At 38.6% G+C, this 20577-nt stretch overlaps 1 protein-coding gene across 2 annotated transcripts in view; it reads right to left on the bottom strand.

Annotated features, from left to right (window-relative positions):
• SLC36A4 (solute carrier family 36 member 4) overlaps positions 1-20577 on the bottom strand; it is a 133758-nt gene that overhangs the window by 61862 nt on the left and 51319 nt on the right. The window contains exons 10-11 of one of the 2 annotated variants that reach the window (XM_062577933.1): positions 9655-9824; positions 3108-3295 (exon numbers count right to left, since the gene is read on the bottom strand). In XM_062577933.1, coding sequence (XP_062433917.1) covers positions 3108-3295; positions 9655-9824 — 358 coding nt within the window. Of the gene's footprint in view, positions 1-3107; positions 3296-9654; positions 9825-20577 lie in introns of those variants that run through there. The other variant, XM_062577925.1, reaches the window with a different exon arrangement.

Genomic DNA, 20577 nt, shown 5'->3' with positions numbered 1-20577 from the left:
CTCCTAACCTGCTATGCTCTGTTAAAAAGGCAAAAAGATGCACAGAGATCCCACTCTTGGGATGGCAGCCAACATCACGTAGCCTATAAGCAATACCTAAGCATTATAAACTAAATCTCTTGAGATACCATAGTTCAGAATACAGAATAATCAACCACATAATTTAGACTTATCTTAAAAAAAAAAAGAAAAAAAAGAAAGAAAAAAAAAGTCCCCAGTCTCTCTTTTCTGCCACCTCCCCTCCACCACACTGCAAGGTCATATACTCCATAAGCTTCTGTCCAGGAATCGAATGATATAATGATTCACAGCAAATTTACATGTACCAATTAAATTGTCCTGGCATAAGAATAAGAATAGCCAGATTCTGAAGGAAAAAAAAATGTTATGGTGAAATCCACCTGCTGAAAGCTTGGCCTAATATACGTATGCTTAATAGTACTGTATTATTTATCATTCAGATTCCAAAGCCACTGAGTATCCAAACACATTATCGTGACTGTAACAGTCAACTGTGCACTCAGCTTTAAAGCAGTGAATTGTTTTCCATTTCCTTTATTAATCATTTGACTGAAGTATTTTAGTGGAGCTACTGAGTTGGAAAAAAATGCTGAATTTTGAGAAACAGAAATGATTTCATATATTCTTGAAGATATTCTGGCCTAAATGACAACAGATAAATCACACTACGAAACATCTTCCCTTTTAGTCTTTTTTTCAAACAGTAAGTTTCTTATGAAGGTATTAGAGTTTGTCCATTTTATAGGAATATTTGCATGGGAGGCAGTAGTAGGATTATTTGTTGTTATTGAGACTCTGATAATACAATTTAACATGCTTCCAGCAGCTGTCAACAGACTTCCTAAAAAAAACTTGTCGTCATCGCTCCTTAGCTTAAAAAATATGGTCTGAGTTTGCCTTACAGGAAATGTATGCACAAATAACCCCAAATGAAATAGCTTAGGTCAGCATTTTCTTCCAAGTTGAGTGGCAACATCAACAGAATCTCCTTTCTCATGGATTTCTATCTTTTACCCTAAACAACTTCCCTGCATTTCTCTTCCAAATGTCCCTACAGTCATCCCAAAAGGCAACAGATATTACACTATATAACTAGTCCAGAGTTAACTGTTCAGGCTAAACAGCTAACGCTGGACATAACATATAATGTTAAAATCCATCTGTGTGGAAACAGCAAGTTCTCCAGCCTTTACTTAGACAACCTTTTTTGAAAAGTTTGTATCAATTCAATCATAATTGAGATCACAAGCCTTTTTTTCAAAAATGGCTGAGGTTAGCCATGCTTTCAGTACAAGGCTGGACTAGATGGCTCTCAAAGTTCCCTCTCAACCTAAATTCTGTTATTCTATGAGTTTAAAAGTCACTGACAGAGGGGTACATAGGTGGGAAAATTATATAGACCCATTCCTTCAGAAACCTGACTTCAAATAAACCAGTCTTAATTGGTAGAAATTATGCTTCAAATTAATCAATCAATCACTGGAGTTAAGTGTTCTTATTTGATTTGACACATATCCCTTGAGAACTTCTGATTATTTTTTATTAAAATGTTTCACAGAGTGAAGGCATCAAGCTGAAATACAAACTAACTCATTACAGCTGGGGCAAGTGACTCTACAGAAGTAATTGCTTATGTCTTTTTCTGTCATAGATTTTTCTTCGCCGTACAAAACAGCCTTGGTATTTGGTTTGTCCTTTCTACTTTTCCCTTATAAGCTACTAACATGCCTGACTGTAATACCTTGTACTTTAAGTAGAATGCAAAAGCCAGTAAGTCTCTTCATCCTCTCTGCAAATCATTCCATTTACAAGATATAGAATGTAGGCTTTAAGAAAATATAAAAGAAGTTATATGAAAAAAAGTTACTTTAAAAAGATAAAATACTGATTTTAACACAGCAAAAACCGGTTACTCATTCAAAAACTGAGTATTTGTAGATTTAGATGCATAACCTTGGACAATCTTAAATACCACAAATGTAATGCTACTCTAAAAACCTTAATTGTTTGTCACATTTTAAAACACTGTAAAACCAAACGTAAAAAAAAATATCATCCAGCTTTTAAGAACATTTCTCCAAGAATTCTTACTCATCTCTCCCCAGCAAAGATTAGTATTACTTTCTCTGATATGCCAGAAAGTAGAAAAATCTGATATATGGGAAGTGTATAATTTCTAAAAGGCCACAGCAGAATAATAAAAAATAAACCACTCAGCATGAACAAAGTTCTTCTGGAGGATGGAAAAGATGGTTGAAATAATTTAAGAAATATAACAGGTACAGTACACTAATTCAAGTGTAATTTTAAACAGGTGTTGGCTTACATGTGATAAATAATTATTTTACATGGATTTTTCACAGTTTAAGCTGTGAAGATTTAACTCTATTTAAAAACATTATATCCATACTGATTCAGATGGAAGAGATGTGTCAAATTCAGTTCCATAATATTATTATACTTTCCTCATCCTTAGAAGTCTATAATTCATTACCTGGCCAAAGTTTCTTCAATTTAGAAATGACCGAAGCAGCCAAGACAGAACTGGCCAGACAAATCCCAACAGTTGCAAATCATTTCAGTTATGCAAAATAAATGCGCACTCCACTTAGCTTTGCTTGGACCAATTACATCCTCATTTCCATAGTAATAAGCTTCAAAGGAAAAAAACAACAGACTATAAAAATGCCTACAAGCAAGCAAAGTAAAATAACTGTGTGACACCCATGCTGTTCCAGAGATCTTACCAGGCAGTCACACGAGCAGCCTGGGCAGTCCTGGCTTATTGATTCTCAATGTCAGAGGTGTCTTCATTTACAAGACCTATCGCCAAAATGTAATGCGTGTAATTCTTTTATCTGCTTCATACCATATTTTTACAAAACAAGCTTTAAGAGGTACCCTAGTACCCAATAGAAGGCAGAGGACACTTCTGTCCTGAAAGCCAACCAAGCTAATTTTTCGACTCAGGTTGCAGAAATCTGTTTGCCATCTTACATTGACTGACAACTACACAGCCATGTTACTTGTCCTAATGAGAGTAATTTTATTTCTGTTTCTTAAGATTCATTACATTTGGTAAATCATCACAAGGTAAATACAGGAATATTCACAAAGGAAAAATTTAAAACTGATTTGCTCCTAAAGAACACAGAAATAAAATGAAGCAGTATGTACTTTTCCAGTCTCCTATCCCAAACTACCTCCAGCTCCTCATTTGCTTCTGTGGGCCACAGCACCAGAACGCGTTCCTTGTGGTTAGCAGTGCCATCATCTGCAATCACACAATGTGCAAGATACCGACATTAGCATGAAAACACCCAAGGAGACTCAGCTGGAGGATAAATCTTATGAAGGTAAAAACAGATCACAAGAACAATTCTATTCTTACAGCAACCCCTTATCATTAGCAAACTGGAAAACAACCAAAAAAACCCCATTCATCTGGGAAGACAGCAAACATACAACAGTTTTCCTCTGAAACCAGTCTTCACCGTGGTGAACAGACTCTTAACACATGGGTGCTACTCTAATCTGACAATTCCTCCAAATCTTTCTTTACTAGAAAACTGTTTCTCCTATTAAAGAGCAGTTTTCAGCACAGCATGGGCACATTTCTAATCTTTTCATTTAAGCTCTCTTACTGGAATCACTCTGAAACACTGCCCCAAATATCAGCCAAAATGGTCCAAAAATTAAGGTTTCTGAATAATACAGAATCATAGCATCCAGTATATCCACTGAACACCACAAACGATGGGCAAGGCAAACTATCATTGCTAATGAACAGTTACAGCCAGAAACTTACAGGATTTTGGCACCTTCTACAGCTTTAGTAACCCAAACTGCAGGTGGTTTATATTCAGTCATTTTGTCAAGACTGCCCTGTGGCAACATGGTGTATCAGTAGGTAGGACCCTCAGCTGAAACACTGTGGGAATACATAAAACTTCCAAAGGAGAATGTTGCAATTGTTACGCCTATCATTAAAAATGGACTGCCTGGTATTGCAAGAGCAGTTGCTTTATCAGAGAAATACCCTGCTAATGACTTACCAGTTTATAGGACAGCACTGTGATTCAAAACCATTTTTACTGAAGCAGGAAATACAGCCAAAAAATCTTACCAGAAAAGCCCATGTGAAGCGATAAAGGAATTTCTCATTGAAGAACAAGACATGGAATTCATATTTTGCCATTGCCATTGCCATTGCAGACTATCTTTGCTCAATGAATAATTATTGCAAGTCAAAACACAATATGTTCCATCATTTGTAGAATCAAAAAATATGCAAAGCAGTTCAAAAGAGAGTATGAGTTGTTCTGCTGATCAGTGAATCAGATCTGCTTTTTTCTGATCAAATGCCTGAGCCAGCAAAAGGAGAATAGGTTGAATTACATGTCAGGATAGGAAAGAGAGATAGGGAGGGAAGAAAAGAGTAAGACACCCTCTTTCCATGAGGGCTGAGCTGTTAATTTGACTTACATGTATTATAAAATAACATCCTATAGATATTCCTGTTCTTCCCTCCATCTCCTAAACCGTAGAATGCAGCTCTTTGACTTGTCCCTGGACAAGTCATGAGACAACCAATGTTCCAGATTCAAAAAAAAATAAAGTTTGAGAGTTTTATAAAATTCTGCAGTTTTATACTCCAGCCCTAGAGCTATTCAGATTTTTTGATTCACAGCAACAAGAAAGAATATCAAACTGATGAATTCTTGACCATTACTCTGAAAAGGTAAGGATTAACAGGTGAACGGGATGCATTTGTCATACAGCTCTTTAATAACTAACTATTCAATTTATCTCTCTCTAACATTACTTTTAAAATGGTCAAAATCTTATCAAAAAATCTAATACACAGACAGGGAAATGCTATCACTTAATCCTAAATATATATATTAAAATCTATTCAGATCTTAAAACTCCTTCATCTTACCTACACTGCAGCTACTCTAAATAAGTATTCTATTGGCCTAATGTTGTTAAACAGTATAACATAGCTGATAAACATCGTGTTATCTTGTATTTAATTGTTCAGCACTAAGAACTGTTCTTTTCTAAAACCAAGTACAGTTAAAATGGGGAAATATTTAGACAAGCAGAACTGAAAGGTCAACTGAATAATGAATTTATTATCTTAGTAAAATTATGCAGCAGGCTCAGCCTAATCTTTTTTTTTTTTTAATGGAAAGTAGCTCACTAAAAAGCTCAGTTCGCGCTCAGCTGAATCAGCCATTCAATTAAATCTGTTTCATTTCAAGCTAACAATCGTAACAGCTGACAATTCTACTAAGATCTCCACATCCAAATTCAAATACAACATTTCTTCATTTTCATTTTAAGAGCCGCACTCTGGCTTCTACAAAGCAGCTCTAAATTAAGCTATTTATAAAAAACATCTGTATTTGTTGTGCAGATAAAAGACACTGTTACCCCTGAACTTCATTTTTCTCCATTATATAACAAATTTCAGCACCTTTCATCAATTTAAAAGAAAATTATTTCATTATCTTCAAAATAACACGTCAAAAACACCTTTTTCTTTTAAAACTAAGTGTTTAGTTTTTCTATCTTTATTTTCATCCTTTTACTTCTTTGTGAATTTGTTGCCACAATTCAGATGAAAAAGATTTTCTCAGTACTTCATTTCTCTGTGATTTTTCTAACACCTCCAGAAAGCACTTCTTAATCTTTAATGCCCTTCTGGCAGCAAACACGTGTAAGATTTTGGTAGCTAGGAGGCCAGAAACCTACACTTGTATACTTCAGGAAAATTACATTCTTGCCTTGTCTTAAATACTTAAAACACAATTTTCACTGAGAGACAGCAACAGAACTGAGCATGTTTGATGCTATTTAGCCTCAATATTGACAATGCTTGACAGTCAAAGCTCTTCACCTCTCGATCTCCTCTCAGTCTCAGTGTGGTGAGCATATTTTGAAGTTTTTAAACACAAGAGAAAGGACTATTTGGACTCAGCAAATCCTCTCCTTGTCTCCCCCTTTCATGATTACCATGATCTTAGTGTTAGGTAAGCGGGAATGGGCAAAAAAATTCTCATGACATTATGGCAGCTTATTTCAAGCAATTCACTGAACAACAGTCAGAAGGACTCACTTGCATAGAAGGTTTTGTCTCGTTCTCCCAGACAGACTAGTCCCTCAAAAGATGAACTGGAAACTTATAGAGATCTATGCAATAAATATCATAAGATATTAAAAGAACTGTGAAGCTTAAAAAATTCATCCAAGATGTTCCAGTTTCTTCAGAAGCAAACTGAAAAGCTTCATGCTCAAATGGTTACTCCCAGTCTGCGCAGTAACCACAACGCTATCACACAGCGGGCTCAGCAAACTGCTGAACCATGACAAAATCTGGACAGGAAGCTCAATCTTTATCCATGCACATGTAGCAAATGCAGATCCAATTATTTTTTGTGATATGTATTTTGAAGATATAAGATCAGAGAAAATACTGATATAATATAGGAATTCTACCCTGAAAAATATTTCAAAGTACTGAAGTTATTTGAAATTCAAATACCACAAATACTAAAAAAAAATCTGTAAAGAAAAATAAATAAAAAGCATTTACACTTCAAATAAACATATATATATATAACTGTAATAGAATCTCCTGAAACTACAAGGATGTGAGAAGAGCACTGTACAATCTGAGCATGATCAAATCTCTTTTCTGTCATCTCACGTGTTACAAGAAATTTTCTAAATTATTAGAGATGACCTGAATGGACTCACCAAAGAACAACAGACAACAAGTTGTCAGGCAAGAGCTGCAATTCATGCAGCTGAAGATTATTAAAGAATGTGCCTCGATGACTTCCGCAGTGAGGATCTTCCAAGCATTCTGGTGGCCTGAGGGCAGGTCCACCCTGATGGATTTCTATGTGCAGGACAACTTCCCATCGGCATTCATTAACTACAGCACCCAGCCTTCAGCACTACTCTGGACTTTCACTGGAAATCTAGCCCATTGGTCCAGTCCCAGTGAGTGCACAAGGTGCTCATCAGAGTTTTTAAAACAACTTTTGTGTTACATTTATGAAGCATCATACCAACCTGAAGGACTACACAAAATACATAGTGAAATCTAAACAAAGATGAAAAGATGTAATTCTCTTGCAAAAGAAATGGTGAGAAGTGTTTAATATCAAATGAACTGATGTATTTTTGGATGCACGTTGCATCTCCAGTTGCCAAGTCCTTACTTAAAACAAACCAACTTCCCTCCCTCCAAACAAATAATAATAAAAAAAAAACCCGAAACCAACATTCTGCCCGCACGACCTCAGGATATGCATGTTCCCAGGTAAACACTTATTGAACAATAAAACAACGACTTCATACATTTTTATTTGAGAAGTGCAAAGCCTCAAAAAAACTAATAGTAAGGAAAAGCCAACTGATTTTTCAAGTCTTCTCTCAAAAAGCTGATGTGTTTTTAGTTTCTCTTTTTAGAAAATTATTTTCAAACAGGCAGAATCAATGCATGACCCCTGAATGGTCCAGACATTACAAAATATTCTGTCACTGACATCAAAAACATTTTCACTTTTAAAACTCAATTTAAAGGCTTTGAGGATTTTTTTTTTTTAAGGAAACATTTTCTAAATCATTTCATTTTGTGCATTTAGTGAAAGTGAAGTACTACTAAAACCAGGTCTGGATTATAACCAATGCTTCAATGAAAAGCAGCAAACAGAAGATGAGTATAAGCTCGTGGAAGCTATTGAAAGCTACACAGCAATTAAATAGCTCTTTGCACAAAAGTTTTGCAACCCAAACAGGACAAACACACACAGATAACAGCATATGTAGATTTTGTACAAACCACTTGAAAAAGTTGAAATGACAACTAAGATAAACTCTGCTGATCATACATCAGCCCCACAAATATGAAACATTTAGGAGTAAAATTCTAGTTGTACTTTTCTGTAAATGCCTTCTAGCAAAGAATTTAATGTGCCCAAAGACTCTAATTAAATCTGTAATATTTCTGCAAGGCCATTTTAAAGATTTGCATCACTGCTAAGTTTCAATTTCAGGAACTAGGTCCAACTTTACCACATCTTTCCCACATCTTTTTTTTTAAACAAAGATACAACATTCACTTTACATTAAATCATTTAAAATATTTACCTTGCCTTCAAAAAAGAAAAGACGATTAGATGATGTCTTCTAATGAACCAAGGAAATATTTGAAAAATAACAATGCACAAATGTCTGAAAACTAAACAAAGAAAAAAAAAACAGGCAAACATACTTCTGGGAAGAAGGGACTCACCACACTTCATGCTTTACTGGATTCTTCCAGTCCCCATTGACCCAGCCCTATTTAATTATGCCCCATAGACCTCCTTGCCATTTTCAAGTAGAGCTCAAAATGTATCCCGCCATTGATTTGCCTCCAATTCTTCTTTTCACCTTGCACAGATTCATCTTCCAGCTTTTAAAGCTAATTCTTTTTCTACTTCCTTTTCACAGAGATTGCCATTCAGTTTTGTCTTTCCAGTTTACCCAGTAATTACAGTAAGTAATTACTGTAAGTAATTACCCACTAATAAAACAAAAAAAGCATGGAGTCATTTTCCCACAGAAGTCAGACAGGCAAATGTGCTTTTAAGTCTATTCACCACAGGCTCTTCTTGACAGAAGCATTCTTCATTTGGAGGTTTTTAATCTTTTTAAGATAAGCAGTCACTTTAAGTTAAAATGGCGAAGTCAAGAACCCAGCTTTTTACCAGTTACAATTTTTCATAACATTTTCAAGATAAGCTCATTTTAATTTCCCTATGTTTTTCAGCAGTTTTGATGGGAGATGTGAAGAGAGACCTGAATTTGCTCATCACTTCATTATCCGCAGGGATATCGACTCTCAGATGAGACCATGCTCACCATTCACGGAGCACAGAGAAGGGGCCCTAATCCACTACTCATCCCTACTACTGTCTGTATTACTCAGCCCTCTGAGAAAAGAGGGGACAGAATAGGAAGACGGGAAGAGTAGAGGAAAGTAGGTGACAAGGGAGAAAAAAAGGAGGAGGAATGGGCATGGAGGGCAGAGATACAACACTACTTCGCGACATTATCACCCAAAATAAGTGAACCATGACACCACGAACACTCTGACCAGAAACCAATGTTTGCTGATGCTGTTTTACGGATACACAGCAGCATACCTTAGGCTTAATTCTCATAGACTGGTAAAACAGTGACAGAATTTCTCTGTGCTTAACGCGTACTGCAGGTCACACACAGAAGCGCAGATATGAAATAGCAATGGGTGTGCATTACTTAAAATCTTTCATCCTAAAACTATTTTCAAGTTAGTAGCTTTTTCAGGTCATTTAGTTAGTAGCGGCAAAGCATCTATTATCAGCAAAAGATGCTTTGTCATCAAACTGTTGGTCAAGTTGACTAAAAAAATGTGTTAAAATACAACACTAGAATCACCTGTTTATGAAAATCAAAAAATACTGAGTTACTGAAGCAAATCTTACATTTGCCAACCTCCAGTAAAAATATATAACAGAACATTTCTTTATCACTGCAGGCCTCAGGAAGACATAACGGTAAACATTTTATGAAAGTTCTGTATAAACTTACATGTTGAGCAGACTAAAAGTGCTCTCACCAGAAGTTCACAAAGTAGCTTCCACTTCTGCTCCACTTTTGAGGTGACAGCTGGAATGAGGATCTCTGCGGGGACGTAGTACTGAATTGAATAGGTCACAAAGATCCCAAAGGAGTACAGAATTTTTACAGACTGATATAACCTGTTCAAAATATTTACAGAAATTCATGTAAGCTGCAAATTCTTAACAAAAAATTAGCTTGCTAATTTTTTTTCTTTTAAAGGATCTTCTATCATATGACATTTGAGTATTCATTAAAGGCTAAGCAAGTAAATCTCCCACTTTTTTATTAAATCAGGATTTTTTTAACCTTATCTGTAAGTTTAGAGTATTTAACAAGCTTGAAGGTCTATCAAAATATAAGCTAATAACCCATTTCATGCTTTTTTTTCCTCATTGTACCAAAAAGACTATTCAGCTTTTCAGGCAGATAGTTTCACATTTTGTTTTTTAACATGTGCAATGATTAAAGTTTTTAGACTTAAAGAATTCTTTCTTTCTGTACATTATGCAATAACTAAATCAACTATAAATTTTGTCAATAGGTCAGCCTCCACGAAACTGTAAATCAGCTCAAATTTCATAAGCTATGCCTAGAGTTTCCAAGCGCCCACATCTAGGAGTGTTTCATGACTGTGTCCCAGCTCCACAGTGGAACATTTCCCAATGACACAACACTCACTCTAGCATGCCAGTCTCTACATAAACCTAAGTTCTGCGCCTAGCTTTGCTTTGAGCCACGACATGATTTAGAGAGTCCTGAACTGGTAGACTGAAGTCCAGGGTGACAGAATGCAGCTGCAGCTCATTTGAGAGATAAGCCAAGAATCAGTCCGTCACTAACTTTATACTAATAACAGCTCTATTAGAAGCAGAATTTTTCATTCCTGTCTTCTCAATTTTTCTTTAATGGAGAAGGTACAATAAAGTGCAAAATAATACAACAGAAGTATTTTCATGTCTGTGAAATCAAAAATTCAAGCAATCTTGTTTGTGTTAATCATTAATCATTTTTAAATTATGCATCAAAATTACGCATTCAAAATCAAATTCATACATTTTAAATTCTTGGTGTCGACATTTAATCACAAAGACAAGGCTATTTACAGAAAAAGGATGCACTGGGTTGTGCATTAATTTAGATAATGAAAATAAAGCTTTTCCACACAATCACAGCTATAAAACAAGAAAATTACATCACAAAATTTATTTTTTAAGCATAAAATAAATGAAAATTATTTGTAATGATTAAGTGAAAAAGCAGCATAAATTTTCTTAACATCAATTAAATCTAACAAGTATACTTACTACCACTACAGAATTTCAGTATCTTTCAGGAAACTGATGGCACCTTCTCATTTGCCACCTACACACTGAATCCCCAAGGTCAACCCTAATTAATACACTGTAGATCTAATCAGCAACTATCAGTTAGCAGTTATTTGCCAAATTTTTCAACGAAACTTTCCCCCAGAGCACCCTACAAGTCTAATGACAGCCACACACTTGAGTTAACTTCTATAAGACCTCTGAGTTAAGAGGAAGGCTGCTCAGTTTGAGAAGGTGATATTTCTGAAATTGTCATATTAAGTATCTTAGAAACATCTGAAATTAAGCAGTCCCAAGCAATAGGAAATAATATGAAAGAATCTACTCCAGACATGTCTCTGTTGTCTAGATATTTTTATGTAAGACTCTCCATTGGACTGTGAATTATCAGAAACAGATTTTGGAAGTACCTCATATCTTTAAGTTTAAGGTCGAATTTCTTCAGGATATTCCTATTATAAACACTGACTTACTGGTGATGTGCCAAAAAGGTCCATCTGAGATGTCTGAAGTGTTCCAGTTATTAATTAAATTACACAGCAAAAGGAGTTGCAGTTGCAGCACTGGTTAGTTAAATGATCCATAACTAACTGTTAGCCTCACAAATAACAATGATGCATTAATGACTGCAGCCGAATCAGAACTTGTATCAGAAGAAATCTGGATGAAATACATCCTGAAACAGAGTATCTGCAAGAAGTTATATCATAATACTTTGGAGGGAGAGGGGAAAAGGAGGAGAGGGGAAAAGGGGAGAGAATAAAGAAAAAAATTCATAGCCCTGAATGATTGTCAGACTGTACATTCTTCAGGAGATATACACTTAGTAATCATTAACATAATACTTAATTGCAGTCAAGTTCTATCTTTACCTATACGAGAGATTTTTTTTCCTGTTCAGGCCCAAAACATTAACCTTAGCTTCTTTAAGTGTGTCTTGCTTACGAGATGGAATTGATGGCAACGTCTTGAATCTCTCACGTAGCCTTGTTTGTTTATATGAGTATATACTAAGTATAACAATTTCTTATACATAGGACTAGTAATCAGGGGAAAATGGTTGTCTGAGAAATGACTAACCAGGGCTTTGATTACTGGTGCCACTTTGCACCATAGCAACACACAGTCACACCCCAGTAGCTCCACTGTAATCTGAATTTGAGCAAAAAGAGTCTCTTTAGTTTGCCACCTTGTAACTGAACAGAGGAGATGTCAGGCATATTTCTGCCTCCTAGAAACAGTTTATGATGAACAAGAAGACTGAAGAATGAGAGAGAGAACTTTCAAGATTTAGCATGTAACAATTGTTTTGTTTAACTCGTAACAGCATCAGAGCAAATGTGCACTTTTCGTTATAGAGACCATAGACATGCAGTAGTCAGGCAAAGAACTGGAATTCAAAAAATGGTAATATGGTCGACAGCACGAAGGATCTGGCAAATTTTCCCACATGAACTGCAGGCACTGATTTACGTTTGCTGAGCAAACACCTTATCAAGAATCCAATCCAGAAATAAATCTTACTGCAATGTTGACAAACATTGTAAATACGAAAAGAAGCCATCTTAGCTCACAAGAATGATCCTTTAAGCATGAAATTATCATTTAATTTTTCTATACAACATATTTCATCAAACAAGGAGCCAGCAGGTTTTGGAAATCTGTATCTTCACATACGTATACATGTAAGATCAGATATATGATTAGAGGTAGGATTATAGAAACAAATGAGTATCATTTGATCCACCCTTGAAACATCTTACTTTTTAAAACTAAAAGCTGAAACTATGAATCCTCCAACCTGTAAAGTTTCATAACATGTTAAAAAAGTATTTTCTTATTATTTTTACCATCTTTTTTCTCCAGGAATAAACTCTTACTGTGTTTTCATTTCTTGGACCTCATTTGTTCTCATTTATGCAAGATCTTCAAAAAACATGTCTGCCTTAACTTAATACATGCAGCAAAACATGCCCGTTCTAGACCCTGCCACCCAAGTAATACATGGCAAACACAACCTGTGATATGTCTTACATTCATTCATCTATATAGTTTAGTACAAAAAATAAAAAAATTCATGTTCAACTAATTTAAACCAGGAATTCAGCTTACTCAATTAACAAAACTTACTGGAACCATAATTCTTGTCATTAGTCCCTGTAAATTAAGCAATGAGTATATAAGCACTGTAGGAATATGATATAAAAGGCTGGATTACATTTCATAATCAACCAGTTCATGATCAAATTATATAGCTAAAGGACAGGATTTAATAAAAATCAGATTTTAAAAAACAATTTTAGAATAATGAAGCAGAGGTTTTAACAAAACTAGAAACTATGGAGATCTGGGATTCTGATTACACACTCAAACTCAACACTGAGAAATAAATAGAAGTAAGATTTCATTATACGTGTGTCAGACGATCATGCTTAAGTGAGGCACGTATGTCTTCACCAACAGGCTGGTCAGCTTGATAAGGAGGGCTTTAAACTAGGAAAGATGAGGTAAGAGAGAGTAATAGGGACAACGTAGTCAACAGAATGTCACTCAGGTTGGGATGTCTCCAGCAGGTGCTGGGGAAGGGCGCACGGGACATGACTACGGAAGATCCTTTAGCAGCCCTCCAGGGAAACCTCGAAAGTATGCTCAGCTACCTCTCTAGAACGCCTGTAAATCAACATGTGCAGCCTGGGGAATAAACAGGAGGAACTGAAAATCTGTGTGCAGTCACAGGGCCATGGTCTCATTGCAATTACAGAGACATAGTGGGATAACTCATGACTGGAATGCTGCCATGGACGGCTATATGCTTTTTAGGAAAGACAGGCCAGGCAGGTGAGGTGCTGAGTTCCTCTTTATATGAGAGAGCAACTGTATCGAGCTCTGTGTAGGGGTGGATAAAGAGCAACTCAAGAGCTTATGCGAAAGATTAAAGGGCAGGGTAAAATGGGTGACGCTGTTGTGGGTGTTTACTACAGGCCACCTGACCAGGAAGAGGAAATCAATGAGGTCTTCTAGAGACAGTGGAAGCAGCCTCACAATCGCAGGCCCTAGTTCTCGTGGGGGACTTCAATCACCCTGATATCTGCTGGAAAGACAACACAGCAAGGCACAAACAGTCCAGGAGGTTCCTGCAGAGCACTGATGATAACTTCTTCACACAGGTGGTAGAGGAGCCAATAAGGAGAGGTCTGCTGCTGGACCTTGTACTAACAAACAAAGAAGGACTGGTTGGAGACATGAAGGCTGGAAGCAGCCTTGGCTGCAGTGACCATGAAATGGTGGAGTTCAGGATCCTGTGAGGAGGAAGCAGGGCAATAAGCAGGACTGCAACTCTGGACTGCACGAGAGCAAACTTTGGCCTCTTCAGGGTACTACTTCAAGGAATCCCATGGGTTAGGGCCCTAGAAGGAAGGGGGTGGGTGGTTCCAAAAGTACTGGTTAATATTGAAGCATCACTTACTCCAAGCTCAAGAGCGGCGTGCCTATGAATAAGAAGTTAAGCAAAGCGGGCAGGAGATCCGCATGGGTGAGCAAGGAGCATCCTGGCAAAACTCAAACAAAAGAAGAAATCACACAGAATGTAGAAGCAGGGAGCGGCCACTTGAGAGGAATATAGGAACACAGTCAAGAGTATGCAGGGATGTGACAAGGCCGGCTAAGGCCCATCTGGAATTAAATTTGGCATGGGATGTTAAGGACAACAAGAAGGGCTTCTTCAAATACATCAGCAAAAAAGGAAGACTAGGGAAAATGTGGGCCCGCTGCTGAATGGGGTCCTCAGACCCTAGTGACAAAGGATACAGAGAAGGCAGAATTACTAAATGCTTTCTTTGCTTCAGTCTTTACTGCTAAGGAGAGCCTTCGGGAATCCCAGACCCTGGAGAAAAAAGAGAAAGCCTGGAGAAAGACAGACTTTCCCTTGGTCAAAAAGGATCGAATTAGAGATTATTTAGGCAAACCTGGCATCCACAAATCCAAAGGCCTGGATGGGATGCACCGACGAGCGCTAACAGAGCTGATGGAAGTTATTTCTAGGCGACTCTCCATCATCTTTGAAAGGACACGGAGAACTTGAGAGGTGCCTGAAGAATGGAAGAAAGCCAAAGTCACTCCAGTCTTCAAAAAAAAGGGCAAGATGGAAGACCCAGGAAACTACAAGCCAGTCAGCCTCACCTCCACCTCCACAAAGGTGATGGAACAGCTCATCCTGGATGTCATCTCTAAGCATGTGGAGGAAAAGGAGGTGATCAAGAGTAGTCAGCATGGATACACCAAGGGGAAATCAGGCTTAACCAATCTGATAGCATTCTAGGATGGGATTATGGGTAGATAAGGGGAGAGCAGTGGATGTTGTCTCCCTTGACTTCAGCAAGGCTTTCGATACTGTCTCCCATAACATCCTCCTGGCTAAGCTCAGGAAGCGTGGGTTAGATGAATGGACAGTGAGGTAGATTGAGAAATGGCTGAATGACAGACTTCAGAGAATTGTGGTCAGTGGCATAGAATCTAGTACAGTCATCAGTACAGGCTGGGGGCTGGCCTGCTGGAGAGCAGCTCTGCAAAGAAAGATCTGGGAGTTTCTGTGGACAGCAAGTTAACTATGAGCCAGCAGTGTGCCTTTGTGGCCAAGAATGTCAATGGTATCCTGCAGTGCATTAGGAAGAGTGTTGCCAGCAGGTCAAGGGAGGTGATCCTACCCTCTGCTCAGCCCAGCTGAGGCCTCATCTCGAGGACTCTGTCTAATTCTGGGCTCCCCAGTACAAGAGAAACACGGAGCTACTGCAAAGAGTCCAGCATAGGGCTACGAAGATGATTAGGAGACTGGAGCATCTTCTCTGTGAGGAAAGACTGTGAGAGCTGGGCCTGTTTAGCCTGGAGAAAAGCAGACTGAGACAGGTCTTATCCGTATCTATAAATACCTTAATGGAGCATGTCAAGAGGATGAGGCTGGACTCTTTTCAGTGGTGCCCAGCAACAGGACAAGAAGCAATGGGCACAAACTGAAACACAGCAAGTTCCATTTGAATATATGAGAGTGACAAAGCACTGGAACATGTTGTCCAGAGTAGTTGTGGAGTCTCCTTCTCTGGAGATATTCAAAACCCACTTGGATGGATCCTATCTAATGTGCTCTAGGTGACCCTGTTTGAGCAGGGGTGTTGGACTAGATGATCTCCAGATGCCCCTTCTAACCTCAACTATTCTATGATTCTGCATCATGTGTCTCACACAAACTGTGTCATTACTGGAATATTTGTCTTAAGACTGTAATGCTACAAAATTACAGCCTAAATTTGACTGTACAATGAGTGCTAAATCACTTGAAACACAACACGTTTACATTATCCTAAAGGTAATTTTACCTACCACAATTTTACATGTTTGTATATCCTTCCTTTTTTTCTCCAGTCTCCAGTATTTGATGTCAGTCATACCCTCCTCACATTCAGTTGTCCAGTGAGGTCATCTGTATCGCATCATCACTATAGCAGCACTTGCTGAATTTTGCTAGGTCATAGACTACATCTGCACTAACAAACATAATCAAATCAGCACTGATTTTGGCTTCTGATCCTGAGGCCAGCTGACATGGCAAAATTTGTGTTCATACAGCTCAACTCTTTCCCATCAAAACAGGATGCCTCAGATAAAGAAGGGATATCAGTACATATGATTATTTGGAATACCTCTATGTGTACAATTAATTTATATTGACAGGTATAAGGAAGCATTTATCTCCTGCAAGACAGCTGGTTTTCACATATATATACACCTGGAAAGACAAGTTCAAATTTACCCGATGTTCTTCAGAAAAGCAGCTTCCATTTTGTGACATCTGAAGGATACCAGCAGTTCTAAGAGTTAGGAAAGTATAGTCAATATATAGTCCAGGAGAAGAATTAAAACTATCATCCCAATTACAGACCACAAGAAATCTTCAGAAGGAAGAAGGATGAACATGAACAGAACCCTGGCGAAAGCTTGGATTTGTAAAGATCCCCAAATCAAGACTCTTGTCAGTAAAAGCAATACTTAGGATGAAGGTTACCACGAAGACTGGAGAATAGCCCAAGGCTTTAACTGTCTTGATGAAACTGAAAGAAAAACATACCTCCTAAAGCAAATCTAAAAATAGAAAATAACTTTTTTTTTAAATAATTTTTTTTTAATTAAAGATAATGTTTTGTTTCTTTTTCTTAAATCAAAATCTCCAGAGGTGCCTTGCAACTTAGGTTTCTCTATGATTCTACTATAACCTGTCTCCAAACCTAGTATCTTGTCTGGAACATTGCCAGTAATTTTTATTTTAATAAAATACAATTGACAGAGGCTGGCAAACAAAAACATATTCAGATACAACGAGCCTTAAACAAGGCAATTGCATACCCTCTAGATGTTCAGAACTCTAATACAACATTCAGCATCTCCAGTAGGTAAGGAGCTGTTTCTTCAATGAGCTACCTGAGTTATGCTGGGAAATGTTAGATGTTAATATGATTATAGAACAGAATTAGGCTCCTTGAGGAAAAACCTAAAGGTTTTCCAGTCAGTAGACAGAATAAAGTGTATGTTTCCAAATCAGCTGGGCCCAAAATATTGTATACTGACAACTGGCTAAAAGCTTCTACATGACATTCTCATGTGCAAGATTAAAAATGATAGAATGAATGAAACTAAATGTGAGGGCAAAATTGCTTAGAAAATCAAATGCAGTGTAGTATCAATGAGTTAGTATCAAGAGTGGAAAACTACAACAGATGTGATTCTATCTGAATCTGTACTGTAGATTGTTATTATTCAATCCTTTTATTAATGAAATTCACGATAAAAATATCATCTAGGGATAGAACCATACACAGTTGCCTGCAAGGATATGAAGTCAGGCCTCAAATTAAGAATAACCTTCAAAAATTGGAGAAATGGATGGAAAAAATAGCATACCATTCAGTAGCATGCTGTGCAAGACTTTCTATTAAATAAAAAAAGAGAAACACCTGTACAAAAGTAATGTCAAACTACTGAATCGGTAATTCTACAAAAAAGGTTCTGGAATTTTAGCAGATAACAGTCAACAGTGTTGTGCTCTTTGCAGTCTTCACAACATCTCCTAATATTGTAAGGAAAAAATACCTAAGCTGCACATGAAATAATCAGCATTGTAAAAGCCTTGGTTTGGTAATATAGAACCTAAAGAAAAAGAAAGGTAGACTGTTTTGGAGAACAATAAGGAGAATAATTAGAGGTTCAGAAAGCAAGACTACTGAGAATGGCTGTACATTGAGTTTGTTTTGGCTAGAAAAAGGAACACTGAGGGAATAAAGAATAACAGCCTTTGAATACTTAAAAGACAGCTCCACAAAGCAGAAGATAAACCGTTCTCCATGCTCAAAGAAAAATAAATGTAGGTTTAAATTGTACCAACTGAGGCTTAGTTTAGTGGTAGGAAAGGCTTCAAAAGGAAGGGAACAGTGAGGCCCTGTAACAGCTCACCCAGGGAGGTTACAGCATCTCTGTCGTTCAGCAATTCGAAGGGTAGGTTAAATCTACAGCCAGTAAAGACTCTGGCAGCATGGGGAGGTTTTGAACAGAACAATGTGGTTGATAAACTTTAGTAGTCGTTTCACATCTGTCTTTGTGCTTCTCAGAAATTCATCTCACCTACAAGACGGTTCAGCAAGTTTTCATTTTTTGAAGACACTGAAAAACTGCTAACAGAAAAAAAGATTTTCTATTAGCTGAATAAACATATAGAAGAAATTAAAAGTTTATTGCTGGGGAAAGAAAGATAAGCTCAAAAGTGGTGCATCCCTCTGAGTAAGAAGTGCAGCAAAAGGGGCAGGAGACCTGCATGGGTGAGCAAGGAGCTCCCGGCCAAATTCAGACAGAAGAAGAAAATACACAGAATGTGGAAGAGGGGACAGGCTACTTGGGAGAATTCTAGGAATGCAGTCAGAGTATGTAGAGATGCTGTGAGGAAGGCACAGGTGGAATTGAGTCTGGCAAGGGATGTCAAGGACAACAGGAAGGGCTTCTTCAAATACATCAGCAGCAAGAGGAGGACTAGGGAGAATGTGGGCCTGCTACTGAATGGGACAGGGGCCCTGGTGACAAGGGATGCAGAGAAGGCAGAATTACTGAATGCCTTCTTTGCTTCAGTCTTCACTGCTAAGGGCAGCCCCCAGGAATCCTGTAGCCTGGATGTGAGGGAGAGGGTCCAGAGAAGGGAAGACTTTCCTTTGATTCAGGAGGATAGGATTAGAGACCTTCTGGGCAGGCTAGACATCCACAAATCCATGGGCCTGGATGGGATGCAACCACGGGTACTGAGGGAGCTGGCGGATGTTGGCAGGCCGCTCTCCATCACCTTGGAAAGGTTCTGAAGAACTGGAAAGGTGCCTGAGGACTGGAAGAAAGCCAATGCCACTCCAGTCTTCAAGAAGGGCAAGAAGGAGGACCCAGGCAACTACAGGCCGGTCACCCTCAACTCCATCCCTGCAAAGGTGATGGAACAGCTCATTCTGGATGTCATCTCCAGACATATGGAAGAAAAGAAGGTGATCAGGAGTAGCCAGCATGGATTCACCAAGGGGAAATCCTGCTTAACCAATCTGATAGCCTTCTCTGATGGAATGACTGTCTGGGTAGATGAGGGGAGAGCAGTGGACATTGTGTACCTTAACTTCAGCAAGGCTTTTGACACTGTCTCCCAGAACATCCTCCTAGGAAGCGTGGGTTAGACAAGTGGACAGTGAGGTGGACTGAGAACTGGCTGAAAGGTAGAGCTCAGAGGGTTGTCATCAGTGGCGTGGAGTCTAGTTGGAGGCCTGCGGCTAGTGGTGTCCCCCAGGGCTCAGTACTGGGTCCCATCCTGTTCAACTTTTTCATCAACGACCTGGATGAGGGGACACAGTGCCTCCTCAGCAAGTCTGTCAATGATACCAAGCTGGGAGGAGTGGCTGATACACCTGAGGGTTGTGCTGCCATTCAGAGAGACCTGGACAGGCTGGAGAGCTGGGCAGAGAGGAACCTCGTGAGGTTCAACAAGGGAAAGTGCAGAGTCCTGCACCTAGGGAAAAATAACCCTAGGCACCAGTACAAGGTGGGGGCTGACCTGCTGGAGAGCAGCTCTGCAGAGAAGGATCCGGAAGTGCTGGTGGTGGACAACAAGCTGACCACGAGCCAGCAATGTGCCCTTGTGGCCAAGAATGCCAATGGTATCCTAGGCTGCATTGGGAAGAGTGTTGCCAGCAGGTGGAGGGAGGTGATCCTGCCCCTCTCCTCTGCCCTGGTGAGGCCTCATCTCGAGTCCTGTGTCACTGTCACACACTGGAGAGAGTCCAGTGTAGGACTACAAAGATTATTTGAGGGCTGGAGCATCTGCCCTATGAGAAAAGACTGGGGGAGCTGGGCCTCTTCAGCCTGGGGAAGGGAAGAGTGAGGGGGGATCTTATCAATGTGTATAAGTACCTGAAGGGAGGGTGTCAAGGGGACGGGGACAAACTCTTTTCAGTTGTCCCGTGTGACAGGACGAGAGGCAATGGGCAGAAATTGAAGCACA

This window comes from Rhea pennata, chromosome 1, assembly GCF_028389875.1.
Source record: "Rhea pennata isolate bPtePen1 chromosome 1, bPtePen1.pri, whole genome shotgun sequence".
Lineage (NCBI taxonomy): Eukaryota > Metazoa > Chordata > Aves > Rheiformes > Rheidae > Rhea > Rhea pennata.
The sequence above is the reverse complement of the archived record's forward strand: the minus strand, read 5'-3'. Positions and strand labels throughout refer to the sequence as shown.